We start from the raw sequence: 15,075 nt of genomic DNA, 5'->3' as shown, positions 1-15,075 counted from the left end.
ATGGGAGGGCTGCTGTAGTAAAGGGGCACTCTGCTTCTCTTGCCAGAGGTGATCGTGATGGTCTTGAGGATGCAGTGTGGAACCTCAGTGGTGTGTTGGAAAGTTGCTGTGCCTGAAATGAATGCAGAACGTTAGCTGCCTCGCTGCAGTAAAGCAGAGGCCTTGAAGATTTCCCCAAGGCAGGGGTAGGAGAATTGGCAGTGACTCTCCTCCTGTAAGGAGGCAACTGTCAGGCTTTGTACCTTCAATTGGGGAGGAGCAGTGGCAAGACCCGTGCTCTAAAACCAAGAGCAGTTGGCAGCCACAGACCTGCTGAGAAGCATCTTAGGAAGATCTCAGAACAGGTATAGAGGCAATAGGGAAGTTGGACTCCACCCAGTATTGCTGTCTTTGAGGACTTTGTGTTAAGTCTGTAGGGTGCAAAGGCAAGAGAGAGGTGAGAGAGAGGTTCTGTGAACTGCCTGTGATGGCTGCAGGGAAGGAAACTGGTTGTAGGGATGTTTTTGTGTTCCTGGTGGCCATGGCCATCTAGCTGTTCTGGTGCTAGGAAGAGTGGAAGGAGGGCTTAAGATAATGTCACAGCCACATCAAGTATCACCACTGGTGCCAGGTGGGACTTGCTGTCAGCACAGCATACCCTTGGTGCAGGGTGCTGGAGGGCTGAGCTACAACATGTGCTGGGGAAAGGCTCTGTGCTCCCTGGGCAGGGGATTATGAGCCCTTTGACAGATTATAGAGGCTGCTTTCTTTCTGATAAACACCAGGGTGGAAATGTTGTTAAGGTTAAAGGACAAAGCTGAAAGAGGACCAAAGTAGTAAATGATCTACAGATGACTTGGCAGTACCCTTGATCTTGCCTGGTGTCTTCCAGCAGATTGTTGGTTTTATTCTGTGGCTCTTGACCAGAAGTACTGAAGGCTTCAAGTACATAACAGACTAAACATGGTTTATAATAATGCAGAAATGAAAAGCCAAACTAACAAAGAAAGCTGTATGCTCTAACATGGAACAGAGTGTGGGTCTTCGTGCCTTTTTTTTCTCAGAGGGAGTGATTTTCTTTATAAAAGCTTTCTGTTTTCTTTAATTGTAGCTGTACACTTGGGGGAAAATAGTTCTAGGTACAAAATCACTACTGGCAACAAAAAACAAACAAATGAGCAAGTGGGCTAATTGAGGAACATTTCAAATGTGGGTTTTAGGCAAGGTGGTAGGAAAGAAGGAAAAAAAGGGTTAATGATTTAGCTAACAGCTGTGGCTCCAAGGGATTTTTTCCAGTTCTCAGTGTGGAAGTGGAATTCTCTCCCATCTCGATGATTGCTTTTTTTCCATCGGTTCATACACCAGTCAGGAGCCACACCCTTCAGCAGTGAGTTTGGTTGAAAATGCTGAGATGCTTTAGGTTAACAAACTTGCTATTGGTGCTTTGTTACGTTTAGGATGAATACTAAGGTGTCTTCAAGATTATTTTCACTTTGTACTTCATAATGGAGGGGAAGCAAAGTTTTCCTCTAGTTAATTCTCATAGTGTTTGTTCTTAGTCCTGTGACATCAAGCTGATAACCTGCAGTTTTTCTGGTGGCCCAGAAGCTGAGTATAGGAGGATATTTTGGACCCTTCCAGCATTATTATTTTTTTTTTTTTTTCAGATGTGTTGCTGCTGCACCCAAGTTTGTTGCAGTGTAGCAAAACCTTCAACAGTCTAATGATAGCTCCTAGTTTTGGTGTCTCAAGTGAAACTGTGCATCTAATGCTGGTTAAATTTATTTCCCAGGTGATGGAATATGAGAACCGAATCAGAGCCTACTCCACACCAGACAAAATCTTCCGATACTTTGCCACTTTGAAAGTGATCAATGAACACGGTGAATCTGAGGTTTTTATGACACCGCAGGATTTCGTGAGATCAATAACACCTAATGAGAAACAACCAGAAAGTAAGTGGGGTGTGTGTGGATGTGTGTAGCAACTGGAGAAACTAGTACAGCAACAGGGAGTAAGCTGCAGCCTCTTACCTGATCTTTAAATTCCCTGTCAAACTGTTCTGTTGTTGCCTATCATGTCTTGTTATATTGCCATGCATCGCACAAAATGAGGAGGTTGCTCTCTGACTAGTGCCTGATGTACTGCCCTGGTAAAGAAGTTCTTTTTGACCCACACTTTATGGTAATGCAATGGAGTGCAAGTGGATAACAGAGGAGTGATGAGCAGAGGAGTAAGGTGGAGGGCTACCAGCTCAGCTGTGCACAAGCTGGGCTCATTGCTCCAGCAGAGCCTGCCGTGTGTCCGTGTAAGCTTGTAAGCAAGGTTTCCTTGCAGTGTTCCCAAATAATGGTAATAACTCAGATTTGTGTTGATCTCCCAGTACACATCTTGGGAGTTGTAAACCCAGGACTTCTAGGGGCAGAAAGCAGCTCCTGAAGCTAGCTGTCCCTACTCTATTCCCAAAAACAGGATTATCCTGATCTCTTTCCTGTTGCTTCAAGTACTACTGCAGTATATCAGATCTCTTTATTATGAGCCCTTGAAGAGATAGCTTCCTTGCTTTTTTTTTTTAATAGTGAAAGAATTTTTTCAGTTGAAACACTAACAGATCAGTACCTAAACATGTAGGAGGAGGTGCTTTGGTAAGGAGAATCTTGTGCATAAAGGGGTACAGGCAGCCTTGTGTGCCTGACTGGGCTGTGGTGCTGCTGGCTGGGATGGGGTTCCTCTCTGCCTGCTCCAGACTCTGTGTTGGTTGCTGTGAAGCACATCAGTTGTGGCACCTGTAGGGATTTGGGAGGCAACAGGGTGAAGAGCAGTGTTTTGTTTTTTTCTTAGTATGAAAATCTCTCCTGTGCATTTAGTAAGAGGCTGAGTTTTATGGGGTTTGGGGAGATTTTCTCTTCTGTTTTGCAGGAGACTTATATTTTGGCTGAGTTGTAGGAAAGAAAGCTGTTTACTTTCCCACAGTGCACCTCAAAGGAGGAAACTCCTTTTCCGACTGCAGGCATTAATGGAGAGCCTCAATCCCCAAATGTTAACTTTTTCAGAGTGGGGTTTATATACCAACTATAAAAATGTTTTTGTAACTTATGTGACAGCTGCTAAATAAATCCTGTACACTTGTGCTGAGATTAATGTCTTCAATAACTTCTGAAAATGGCTGTAGCTCTTTAAATGAGTAACATGGTTTCACTGGTGCTGGAGTAATTTGGGCAATAAACAGAATATAATGCTCATGGTTACTGAATTTGTTACTATTTTATACATCTGAAGCTCCTTGAATTAGTGCTCTGAAAAGCAGTAGCACCTGGTTGAAAGTGAGTCTTCCCATCTAAATTATTTTTTCTCAGACAGATTAAAAATAGAAGCCATCCAATGCTTAGTTTTAAGACATCTCGTTCTCCTCTACTTCCATGCAATGCAAGTTGTTGGTGTATTTTAAAGCATACGCAGAAAATGTGAAGAAGTGCTCAGCAGCATCTGCTTTGGAGACAAACAAAGGTGAACAATTTGTCAGTCTTACGAGCAGCTGACCTTATGCTGTAACTATCATTCTGGCTAGGTGAGCTGCTCAAATGGCCCTTTGAAGCTCATCACAGCCTTTTAGTAGTCTGCAAGTGCTGCCGGTCAGTGCCACAAAGAAGTCTATAAGGGAGAAAAAATTACATTCATGAGTCATACAGGTACTCTTGGAAAGTGGAATGAGAGAAATTGGGCCTTGGCTGCCCATCAGCGGGTAAAGCAGGGGGGTAGGCAGCCTTTAATCTTGTTGGCTTGAAGATCTGTCTTGAGGACTATTACTGTTGTGCATTTGCTTACAGACTAAGCTACTGCTAGGTTGCTTGTTCTTTATGAGTGCCGATCGTGGTAAATGATTTTTAAATACATAATGAACTCTAGAAAAATAAAACGTTTAGTGCCACAGTAAAGTCAAACCAGCCATAACCTTCCTTCTCAAGTGTTTTACAAGCCGGTTGTAAAAGATGAGAGATCTGATTTTTAAAACCAGAAATTTCATTAAGACATACTGCTACCTGCTGGCTGATTTGTTTTTGCACTGAACATTTGTTTTGTGCTTTTGACTCATAAGGTAATCTAGATTATAGGTGATTAAGGAAGTGCTGGGGCTGCTTTCTCCCTTAGTCATGACTTAGGTGTGCCCTCCGCTTGGGTGGGAGCATCCTGCCTTCATCCCTGGGTGCTCCTTGGGAATCTTCCTCATGCAGTCACATGGCTGGCTGTAATCATATGGGCTGTAATCATGGGCTAATGCTTGAACTGAATTATGGGCTTCTCTGCAGTCCTACTGACCCTGAGGTATTCTGCAAGTGGTATTCTTGGGTTTGTGCTGCAAAGCCATAACCTTCTTGTCCCATGCAATAACACAATCCTGTGCCTTCACACCTTGGCTGTGTGCCTGGGGGTGGTGATGCTCATTGCAGGACTGCCTAGGCTGGGTTGTGGAAATCCCACTGCCTTCATTTGCTTCTTTGTCTTTGTTATAAGGATTAGAAGAAGGAAAAAACCTGTGTGTCTTATGGCAGCACACTAGAGAGAGACAGAGATTATACCCAAACCAATTCTGTTCTTCCATCCGTATTAACATCCTTAGTTAATGCAGACTCCTGCTTGTGTAATAGATGTCTTTCAAGATCCAGCGTACACTGCAGCAGCTCAAAAACCTGAAATCCCTGTAATGTTTTTCTCTTTTTGTCTGCAAGAAACCAGGAATGTGCTGCCAAAAGCAGCAGCTGTGCTCCTGTAATGTTTGCAGGCAGGAGGATGGTGTTGGAGAAGAGGAGCTGTGAAGAACAGAGTGAGCTGCTGTATTCTGTCCTGAGATCTTCCAGGTTGTTGGCTGAGGCCATGTTGTTCTAAGGCAGAACTGCAGCATTGGTGTACAGGCTTCTACAGAGTGGAATTTGTGAAAAATATGAAGACTTATGTAACAAAGTACATAAAAAGAGGAAAAATCAGCTTAATGCAACAGACCTTTAGATACAGTATCACTTTGATGTATGTAGAGTCACAAAATGAAATACTTGGTGCAGGACTTAGGAGCTTCGCCATTCTTTCTCTGGTGTGTAGCAGAGCTCCTCATGCTTTGCAGTGCTTTGGTGTGTGAATGTTTGAAGGGTGATGGAGCTCTTGTGGCCTCACTGGAAGAAATCCTCTGAAACTTTGCATGGAGCAAGGGGGAAGTTTTTGCTCAGACTGTATAGGTCGATTTCAGGTTTAAAAATGATTTGTCATACTTGGCAAACGTGAGCAGCTGAACATGAGATAGCTTCTGAGTTGCCACAATACTGAGTGTGGTTATTACTTCTTTTGGGTTGGATTTCAAATGTACAGATCTCATGTTCTACAGAGCAAGCGGTCATGAGCTGTGACAAGTTTTCTCTCAGTCTTATAGTGAGAAGAAGGACTCCCTAGGCTTGTATAGATACCTAAAGGTATGCAACAAGGATGTCTAAGACCCAAGAGGAAACAAGAGATGCCAGGTTTAGTTTAAGACCATTTCCCCTTGCGTTATGTTATGAGTGCATACATCAGAGCACGTGAACAAAACAGTTCCTAACTGTAGTGTATACCCAAGGTTGGTGTCCTCTGACAAACCTTATGCATCTTAAATTCAGCAAAAAAATAAAACAGAAAAAAAAAAAAAAAACCCAAAGCTGGGTTTTGGCTTTGGATGGGAAAACTCGGTCCAGTATTTTATCCTTTCCTAATGTATTTCCTAATGTAGCGTGTTGTGTGCTTCATTCTTCTTAACTGGCCCTTTTGCTCATCTGCTTGCAAGGAAGAGTTTGTGTCGTGATAACCAGTGGGAAAGGAAAAGCCTTTGAATGACTGTTACACAAACAGTGGAAAATCTGATGAGGGTTTAAGGACTAGAGAGCTGAAAGCTTGCTCCATCACAGTGGAAAGCTGTTGACATCACAGAAAATCCATTCTTCTGGAAGCTTGTTTGTTAAATACCTTTCAAAACTGTGATCTATAATCTGCTGCCCATGGCTTTCTTTCCAGGAAACATGAAGAGCTTAGAAACTGTTCAAATACTTATCAGCATGGTAATGGCTAGCTTTGAGTGAACCTGTGGTGTGTACATGTTCATTAATCAGTAGAAATAGAAAAGTATTTGACTTCATATTTTTTACTAGAGTGGAACAAGAGTAGCAGCAGGTTGTTCTGTGGGTTGTTTCTCTTTGTAGCAATATTTTTTTCTCCATGAGACTTCCCTCCCACCTGCAAATGAAAGCAGCAACTACAGAGTTCTCCTATTGAATGGTCTTCTCCCCAGTGTGGCAGGCAGAGAGTATAAGTCATTTTGATTTACTTTGAAACGTTTTTCTTTTTAGTGCTGGAAATCTACTGTCAAGCAAATAAGAGTGGAGCAGCACATGTTTGGAATTAGTGGTGGGGTGGTGTCAATCTAATTTGAAGTAGCAGTTAGGGTGATGCTGCTTCATTAGCTTCCCCTGTGGCAGCACTGCTGCTTCTTTTGGTTCTGTGATTGCATTTCAGATGCCATCAGAATCTGTAGGAGTGGTGTACAGTGGTACTTGAGGACCATGAATAGACTGGCTGTGGCAGGCAGGTTTTGAAGTCGTTGCAGATCATTCCTGCTCCTGAAGGTGAATGGCTGGTGCAGAGCCTGTGGCTGTGTAAGCAAAAAGGGCCTTGAAACCCAGGTATGGCAAAGAGTGAGCTGCTGCACAGTGCTTCATGTAAGTAAAAGATGTGGTTGGGGTGGTTCGTAGCTCTGAATTTCCTTCAGGAGCCTAAAATAGCTGCAGTGAGATCAAGCCAATGTGAGCTGTGGGTGTTCTTTGGCATGGGATGACTTTGCAGGAGAAGTGCAGAAGGCCTGCAAAATGGGTTCATGCTGGGCTGGTCTTCAAGCAATACTGTGGGTTTTTTCATTGTGCTAAGGAGTTGGCTTTTTCATTTTTCTTCTCTGGAGTCCAAGCTTTAGCTGAATAACTTGCTGAAGGCTCTTTGTACAAAGAAATTGTTGTGCATCAGGTGCTCCTGGTGGTTTCCTGTGGCTCACGCATTGGTGGTTTTAAGCAGAAATAAGCATTGGAACTGAGCTGCCCTGGTGGCATCTGAGCTGCTGCTTTTCAGCAACTGAGAGGTTTAATGAAGCAACATGGCTCATAGGAACCTCCTGAAACAATTCCTGGTCACTTCCTGGAGGAAATCTTTGATCTGTTTCTGGGAGAATGGCACTCCAGCCTCTGCTTTGTAGAGAATGGTGGCAAAGGTCATGCTGCTGCTAGGCACTGTGCTCCTGCAGCTCCTTGGCAGCGGCCCAGCCAGGAGCTCCTTGCAGCCCCAGGCTGAGATGGAAGCATTTCACAGCAGTTGTAGCTTAGAACACTGCCTTTTGGATCACAGAAATGTAACAACTAATGCCCTTACCTTTCCTTGTTCCCATTGGTCTTCCTTCACGCAACCTTTCCATTTTGCTGGCTCTCACTTTAGCTTTACAGCGTATGTGTACACTGAATTCCTTCTGTGTTAAAGTTTTCTTGGGAAGGGGCTTCTTTTTTTTGCATGTAATGTAAAAAAAGAAGAATATAGACATCAGGCAGAAGTCCACCTTTTGATTTCCTTATGTCAGCCTGCAAGATTAACGTGTAGTGGAAAAATAGGCAGCTAAGCCCATTTAAAAAAAAAAAAAACTCAGAGAAGGGAAAAATGTATGAAATAAAGCTGTATGCCTTGGACATACACATGCCTTTTGAGCTTAACTTTTAGAGTGTTTGAATTAGCTTAGTCAGGAGCTTTCCTGGGAATGTTATAGATGAACTTAATGTGTGGTATAGGTAATGCAGCAGAGAAGGGTGGTTGTGTGTGGCTGGGAGGTGAGGTGAGCATAATGAACTGCTGTGAGCCAATGTGCTTGTGCTTTTGTGTGTAATGCTTTCTTCCAATCCATGATGACATAGCAACATGAAAAAGGGCAACAAAAGTGGCACGTGAATCTCTCATCATTGAGAGATGCATAAAACAAAGTTATTGGCCTCTCTTTGGAAGTGAAGTACCCTGACATGATGCAGATAATAACAGCAGTCACCATTCTGTAGCAGCTGTGATGCTGAAAACAGTTTCTTCAACGAATATGGATGTGCTCAGAGCTCTGCAGCTTGAGAACAGACCTGGCAGCTTGGATGTTGGAATGGAGTTGGAGAAAGCCATAGGTGTGTCTCTTGCAGGGTTAACTTCATGCTACCTGGATGTTCTCGTTTCCCATGCTGTGCAATAACAAGCAGGGAAATGCATGAAAGCAAACATCTGTGCTAGCTGAACCAGTCCTGAGGCCAATCCTTTGCAGTTAGAACTTCCACGCGTTGGTTTGTTGCTGACTCCTCCGCTGCTGTCTATTGCTGTCCCTTCTGTGGTGCTCTGTACTTGCCTCCAGTCACAGCCCCTTTGAATCTCCTTTTTTGCACCTCGTGTTACACCTGTGAAGAGCACTGAGTTTATATTATGTCTCTTCCTTTAGCATACATACTAGGCATGTTTTTTTAGTTGGTATTTCGCTGTTCTTAGTAACTTCCTATATATGTAAGTACAAACTCCTGTAAATATCAAAGCAGCTGGTCTTTCCTTGATATTTGAACATCTTCTCATTCTGGGTCTCCTTTGAAACCTGTTTGCTTTCCTAGCAGTGACAAGTGCGAGCAGTTTGCCATTAAGGCATACTTTCACCTGCTATTTTTACCCTGTGTCCTCTTGTAGCTTTCTGTGAGTACATATTAGGGATGTGTCTTAAGCACTCTTTTCAGGCATGGGAAGATGAGGTGTGGAGGAGAAATGACTTGTTGCAATGCATGGCATACAGCCCTCCTGCTCAGCATCTGGGTGTGCAGGAGGGCTGTGCCCCAGCTATGTGACCTCTCTGGCAAAATGAACGCGTGCGTTAAACAAAACCTGCCTCTCAGCGTAGCTCTATTTATCCTGTAACTTCAGACATAAAGTTCATTAGAAGAAGAGAAGGTTGCATTCTGAAAGTGCTTGAATGTGCAATTTTTTCCTCTGGGCATGCAAAATGGTGAGAAGGTGCCCTGAGTACTCACACAACACAAAAAGCCCAGAGGCTGCCACCTCCGCCTTTGGCGTTGGTGACAGAGGAGTTGTAGCTGATTTGGCTTAGGGAGATTGAGGAGATTGCCCTGGAGTGATGAATAACTTCATTTTTGGCACTGTAAGCATTATCAGCTTCTTCAGTGGATGGGAGGTGTTTTGCCACCCTCTTTCACAGGCAGGTGATGCAGCAGGCTGTGTGCTGCTCCTCCAAATGAGCTGGAAGAGATTTTATTTTGTTTTTCTTCCTTTTTTTCTAATTTAAATTGAAATGAGCATGTGATAATTATCATAAACAGTCCCAGAAAATGCATGGGATGTAGCTATTTAGAGGGTTTTACTCTTTAGAGAAATGAAAATTGGCCTGTGTGCTCCTGAACTACTGAAAGCATTTCATAGAATCATAGAATCACCAAGGTTGGAAAAGACCTTCAAGATCATCCAGTCCAACTGTTCACCTACTCCCAGTAGCTCCCACTAAACCATGTCCCTCAACACAACATCCAGCCATTTGGTTCAAGCTCTGCTTTATCTTCACAGGATGCGTCTTTTTGATCTGTATTGCAAAGCTCAAATTAACCTCCCTAATTTTTTTGGTGATCTTGCTCGTATGTACAGGATGCATGGTGGAGGCCTCTGCTCCCCCTTTCTGAAAATGCTGTTTTTCCCACTTGGGGATAGCCAAGTACTTTGTGTTGGTAGGAATGGGAATTTCCTAGTATACATAAGCTCTTTCTGCCTTTCTCCGAAGCACCCTTCTAGTTAAAGCACTTGTGAATGCAGTTACAACTCTTTGCCTTTAAAATCTGATTACATCTGAACAGTTCTCTACTACAACATAAACAAGGTTTGGATTTGTATGAGTATTTCTCATTTATGGGAACAATCCTTCATTGTGCTATTAGTGTATTGTTCAAAAGATGTTACTAAGGACAAGCTTTGTGAATGTGCATTTACGTGGAGCATTGTGGGCGGGATCTCTGCCAACTGGCACACCAGAAGTCTTCACATTTGGGGTGGGCATTTTGGATCCCATGGGAAGTGCTGGGAGCTGCTATTGCCCCTGCTGGATAGATGTTTCCTTCTCTGTTGCTTTGTTTGTCCTTTGTGATCAAAATACAATGTGCATACAGGAAGATAGAAAATGTAACTTTTTCACTTTTACATTAGACTGTTTTACTACTTGATCACTACGATATCTGAAAGCCCAAGAAATGTTTGCTTATGTCATCTGAGAACATTTTTTGTAATTACTCTTCTTTTCTTTTTCAGATCTGGGGCTGGATCAGTTTATAGTGAAACGCTATGATGGGAAGGTGAGCACATACACACTTAACAGTCTAACTACTCAATAAGGCTTTTTAACCTAGACTCCTGTACTTACTAACTGTGCCTAGGTGTAAGTGCAAGTACTGTCTTCTGAGCTTTTATAGTGTTGTAGTGTTTTTGATAAATTCACTTTCTTATTCAGTTACTGCATTTCAAAGGGAGCTTGATGTCCTGTTTACAGTCAAAATATTGCTGCCTCTTAAGTACTGGTATGCCAGAAAATTGTATGTTGTAATCACTCTTCCTTGCTGCTTTGTTATGAGTGAGCCCTATGAGCTGTGCCTTCTCAGGGAAATCTCACCTGACCTTTCCCTTCTAGCTTGTCTCCAGGTTCCTGGAGACACCTGATCCTTTCTGCATCCCAAGCACCTTCCCCTGTCCCTCCCACCCCCTCCCCATGAGATACCTCTGCTTCATTCCCCTTCTGAACCCTAGGTCCTTTCCACAGTGGCACACAGCTGTTCTGGATGTTTGTGCTGACATGAAACATGTTGGTAAATCACTGATCATACTCTGTAGTTTTGTCTGCCTGTGTAATGGAGCATGTGGCATCCTACCTGTTATTATGCAAATTGAAGACCTGATTAATCCCGCTGTGGAGGTAGCTCTGTCCCCAGGACTACCAGCCCATACTAACCCAATGCAGGTTAGTTTTCTGTTACCTCACTGTGGGCGCATACTGTTACCCTGGCTGCTAGCAACATTTTCATTCCATCTGCATCATCTGAAAATAAAGCTTCTGTTTTTCCAAAGGGCAGCAAGCATCTCTGATCCCCCTCCTTGCTGAAGTGATGTACCTGATGTGTTAGGCTTTTCTAGGAAGCCTTGCCAGAGAAACTTGCATTTAAAGACTTACATAAACACCATGTGGGCTGAATGCATGCAGTTCCCTGCCTTGTATTGTGTTTGGTAGGGAAAGGTAAATAAAAAAGGTGATCAAATACCTGGGGTCCCTGTCATCTGAGCTGTGCAATGTTCTGCTTTCCCAGGCAGCAAGGCGGGAGCTGACTTGAAAACAGACAATTGCATGGTAGTGTTTTGGCAGCTGTTTTGATGCATAAAAGTGGAGTGTGTTGTGAACACTTGTTTTCTTCCCCTCCACACAACTATGATGTCTGCTTTTTGTGATCTAAAAAAAAAGTACACATTCTCTGCGAAATACCAAATGTTTCTTCCCCTGGTTTGTAGCAGTCTGTTTTACATCATACTGCTTTCATTGCTTTGTCTTGTCAAGCTCTCACATTCATTTCTTAGGTTTTGCATAAGCAAGGTTTGCAGGGAAGGAATGTTGAAACCCACACAATCTGTGCTGGTGGTTCTGTTCTTGAGCACTGTACAACCATTTCCAATCATATTAGGTAGAAGATCCAAAGGGATGCAGTTTTCTTAACTCAGCTTCTTGTTCTCAGTTGAGCCCTCAGTGCCGAGTCTCAAAAGAACGTGTTTGCATGTGATGTACCAAGCATCACCTCCTCTGACCCGTAGAGCAGAGAAACGGTTTTAAGCAGCTTACAGGGGTCAGTGCTGCACTTGGATGTCTGTATGCTCTGATTTGGATGGTCTGAAGGTGAGGCAGCAGGTTTAGGGTGTTATAATGGTCTTCATTGTTACCTTATCCTGGGATCTGTTTTTCCCACAGTCTAATAATGCTCTAGAAGCAGCTTGCTGTGTTGAAAATGAAGACAGACTCTTGTTTGTTTAGCTGTTTGCTTAAAGGTGCCTTGGGGCTGACTAAAGCTGGCTCTGGTTGTTAGGGTGGTGGTTATGTCCAGGTGAGGCAATCATTTGAAGAGAGCATGAAGTAGGTTGGTGTTGGCTCTCCCTCAGTAAAGAAGAGCTGACAGCAGATTGATCTGTCTTGATAGCACTCTTATTTCTCATCTTATTGCCTGCTGTGGGCTTCAGTTTAAAACAAATGCTCGTTACCCTGCCAGGCAGCACTCAAGGTGCTGCAGGACTGACCCTCATTCAGGTTTAAGTTGCAGAGCAGGACCTGATGGATTGAATCCTCTTGCGCCTCTTCCTTCTTGCCCGTGTCCAGCTCCCGCTTTCTCTTGGGAATCGGAGCCGCCTCTGCCTTTGCTCAGCTGTGGCTCTGCCTGTGAAGACGCAGTTCTGATCCTTTGGTTTCATGGCATTGGGAGGAGAGAATGAATTCTTGCAGCAAGCTGAGAGCCCGTTGTTCCCTTAAGCATCCCTACAGATGTCGCATGGCGGTAATGGGACTTTTGGTGCAGGTACATGCTCCAAGTCAGCCTTCTGCACTGGAAATTCCTTTTTTTTTTTTTTTTTTTTTTGAAGACGAGTATGTAATTATTCAGACAAGAGCAAGCTGTGCTCCAAAAAATTCTTGGGAATATGCAAGCTAGGTAGTGGCTGAAGAGCAGAGAAGAGAAATAATTTTGGTTCCCAGCAGAAGTTTCTACCCAGGATTGCAAGTAAATACTCATTTAGAAAGGGATTCAGTGAAAAACAAACAAAAAACCAATAGAAACAGCTGTGCAGCCAGTTGCATTTTCATTATATATTAGAGGACCAAGTTTAAAGTGTGGGTGTGAATTTTGAGCTTAAATGGTCAAGATTGAAATGCTGCGCCATTAATATGCAGATATGAGCTGTTCTTATCAGAGAAAGCATTATATTTACTTAAAATTGCAATCAGAGTAGCTGAATGATGTGCAGTGATTGGGACTGGTAGTGCCAAATATTTTTGATGTGCCTCTATGTGGGGTTTCTGAAGCATCTTGCTTCATGTGATTGAATGCCACAGTGAGAACACATACCTCTTTTTTTCCTCCTGCTCTTCCTTAGTGTTAATTTAAAGAGTGGCTGGAGAGGAAAGTAAATGTAGTGCTTTATTAATGGAATAGCACTCTTGTCGTTTGATTCTAAGTACTTTTCCCTCACTCATTTTGAGACAAAAACCCCATAGGCACTCATACAGTGAAAATCTTTGATAGGATCTGTTTGCCAACATAACCCCCATCCTCTTCTTTGCCGTGCTGAACATGCAGGGAGGTAGCTCTGTCCCTGGCTCTGTTTTTATCTGTGCTTCTTTCTCCCCCAACAGACTTCTAGAGACGGGGAAAGAGGTCTCGATTCCTCTTCATTCAGTGGGGGACAAATGAGTTAGTCAACATCTCCAAGCATTCATTGTATTGAGCCTGATTGCCAGTGAAGCATCTTCCCCCAGCAGGTATGTTGTGATGGGCTGATGTGAGACCAGACAGGTTCCAGCGTGTAGCTCTAAATACTGTGAAGTTAAGGTGCTCGGACCTTAAGTGTTTCTTCCTCTTGCATTTTACAATATCATTAAAAGGTTTGGGTTGGAAGAAGCATCTAAGATCTAGTTCCAAACCCCCTGCCATAGGGAAGGACACCTTTACTAGACCAGGTTGATCACAGCCTCACAGCCCCAACCAGTATGGCCATGAGTGCTTGCAGGGAGGTGGCCCCCACAGCTTTTCTGGGTAACCCATTCCAGTGTCTCATCACCCTCAAAGTAAAGAATTTATTCCTAACACCTAGCCTAAAAGTATCCTCTTCCAGTTGAAAGCCATTTTCCCTCGTCCTCTCTCTACCTGCCCTAATAAAGTGTCCCACCAGCTTTCCTGTCAGCCTGCTCCAGGTACTGGAAGGCCACTATAAGGACCCTCCTTCTGGAGCCTTCTCTTTTCGAGGTTGATGAGCCTCAGCTCTCTCAGCTTGTCCTTGTTGGGGAGGCTCTCCAGGCCTCTGATTATCTTCATGGCCCTTCTGTGTACCTGTTCCTACTTCATGTCCTTGTGTTAGGGCCTCTGGAACTGGGTGCAGTACTCCAGGTGGGGTCTCATGAGAGCAGAGTAAAAGGGTGCCCATCAGCAAAGCACTCTGCTCATTGGTGCTGAAGGAAAAATATCATTTGCCCCTCCTTGTGTTTCACCATCTTTGAAGGTGTATCTCTTGTTAGGAGTGCAGTCTTCCTGAACTTCAGAACGCTGTTCTTCAGCTGCATTCTGCTCATCGGTGCTTCTTAAGGAACATTTTAGAGAGTGGTGTGGAGACTTCCTTCCTGCATCAGACTTTCAAATTAGTTTCTTGTACTTTCATCACTCACTGCTTTCATCCTTGCTTAGCAAGTTGGTGGTGATAAATAAGCTCTCACATTACTAAGCAGAACTGTGTGCACAGGCTTCGCTGGTGTTGAGTGTGTAGTACAGATGTAACTTTAAAAATTTCCATTTCTATGCATTGTTTAATTGCTGTTCCTTTGGTTATGCATTAGTGATTAACAAACTTAATGTCCTAGAGGTGATTCTGGTAGTGGTGCTCCTCTGAAGCAGGCTGCATATCTACCTTGTTCTGAATCCATACCCTGCCACCTGTGCAGACAGACGAGCCACTACTCAGCATGGTCCCCATCTTGCTGAGCCTCAGCAGGGGTCTTTCAGCAGAACAGCCTGGTATAAACACAAGAATGAAGGCAGAAAATGGATGTGGTGAGCACGTAATGTAGAAGAAACCTAGCTAGCTTGTTTGGTGCTGAATAAACTTGACTTTCCCTTTTTGCGCTCCAGGAGGAATGTCTTGCTGCTGCTTAATACAAACTAAAGCCCACAACCTACTAACAGCAGCTTACCCTCATGCTACCATTGATGAAACAAGCAATTAGAGAGGCTTTCACTGCCC

At 43.6% G+C, this 15,075-nt stretch overlaps 1 protein-coding gene across 2 annotated transcripts in view; it reads left to right on the top strand.

The window, feature by feature from the left end:
• The window catches only part of MICU1 (mitochondrial calcium uptake 1), a gene marked incomplete at both ends in the record, with an annotated part of 79,715 nt that overhangs the window by 19,426 nt on the left and 45,214 nt on the right, over positions 1–15,075 (top strand). For both annotated transcript variants that reach the window (XM_079535318.1, XM_079535317.1), the window contains 2 exons: positions 1,772–1,934; positions 10,351–10,394. In XM_079535318.1, coding sequence (XP_079391444.1) covers positions 1,772–1,934; positions 10,351–10,394 — 207 coding nt within the window. The remainder of the gene's footprint in view (positions 1–1,771; positions 1,935–10,350; positions 10,395–15,075) is intronic.

Source organism: Tetrao urogallus, assembly GCF_951394365.1.
Source record: "Tetrao urogallus genome assembly, chromosome: 5".
Taxonomy (NCBI): Eukaryota; Metazoa; Chordata; class Aves; order Galliformes; family Phasianidae; genus Tetrao; species Tetrao urogallus.
The sequence above is the reverse complement of the archived record's forward strand: the minus strand, read 5'-3'. Positions and strand labels throughout refer to the sequence as shown.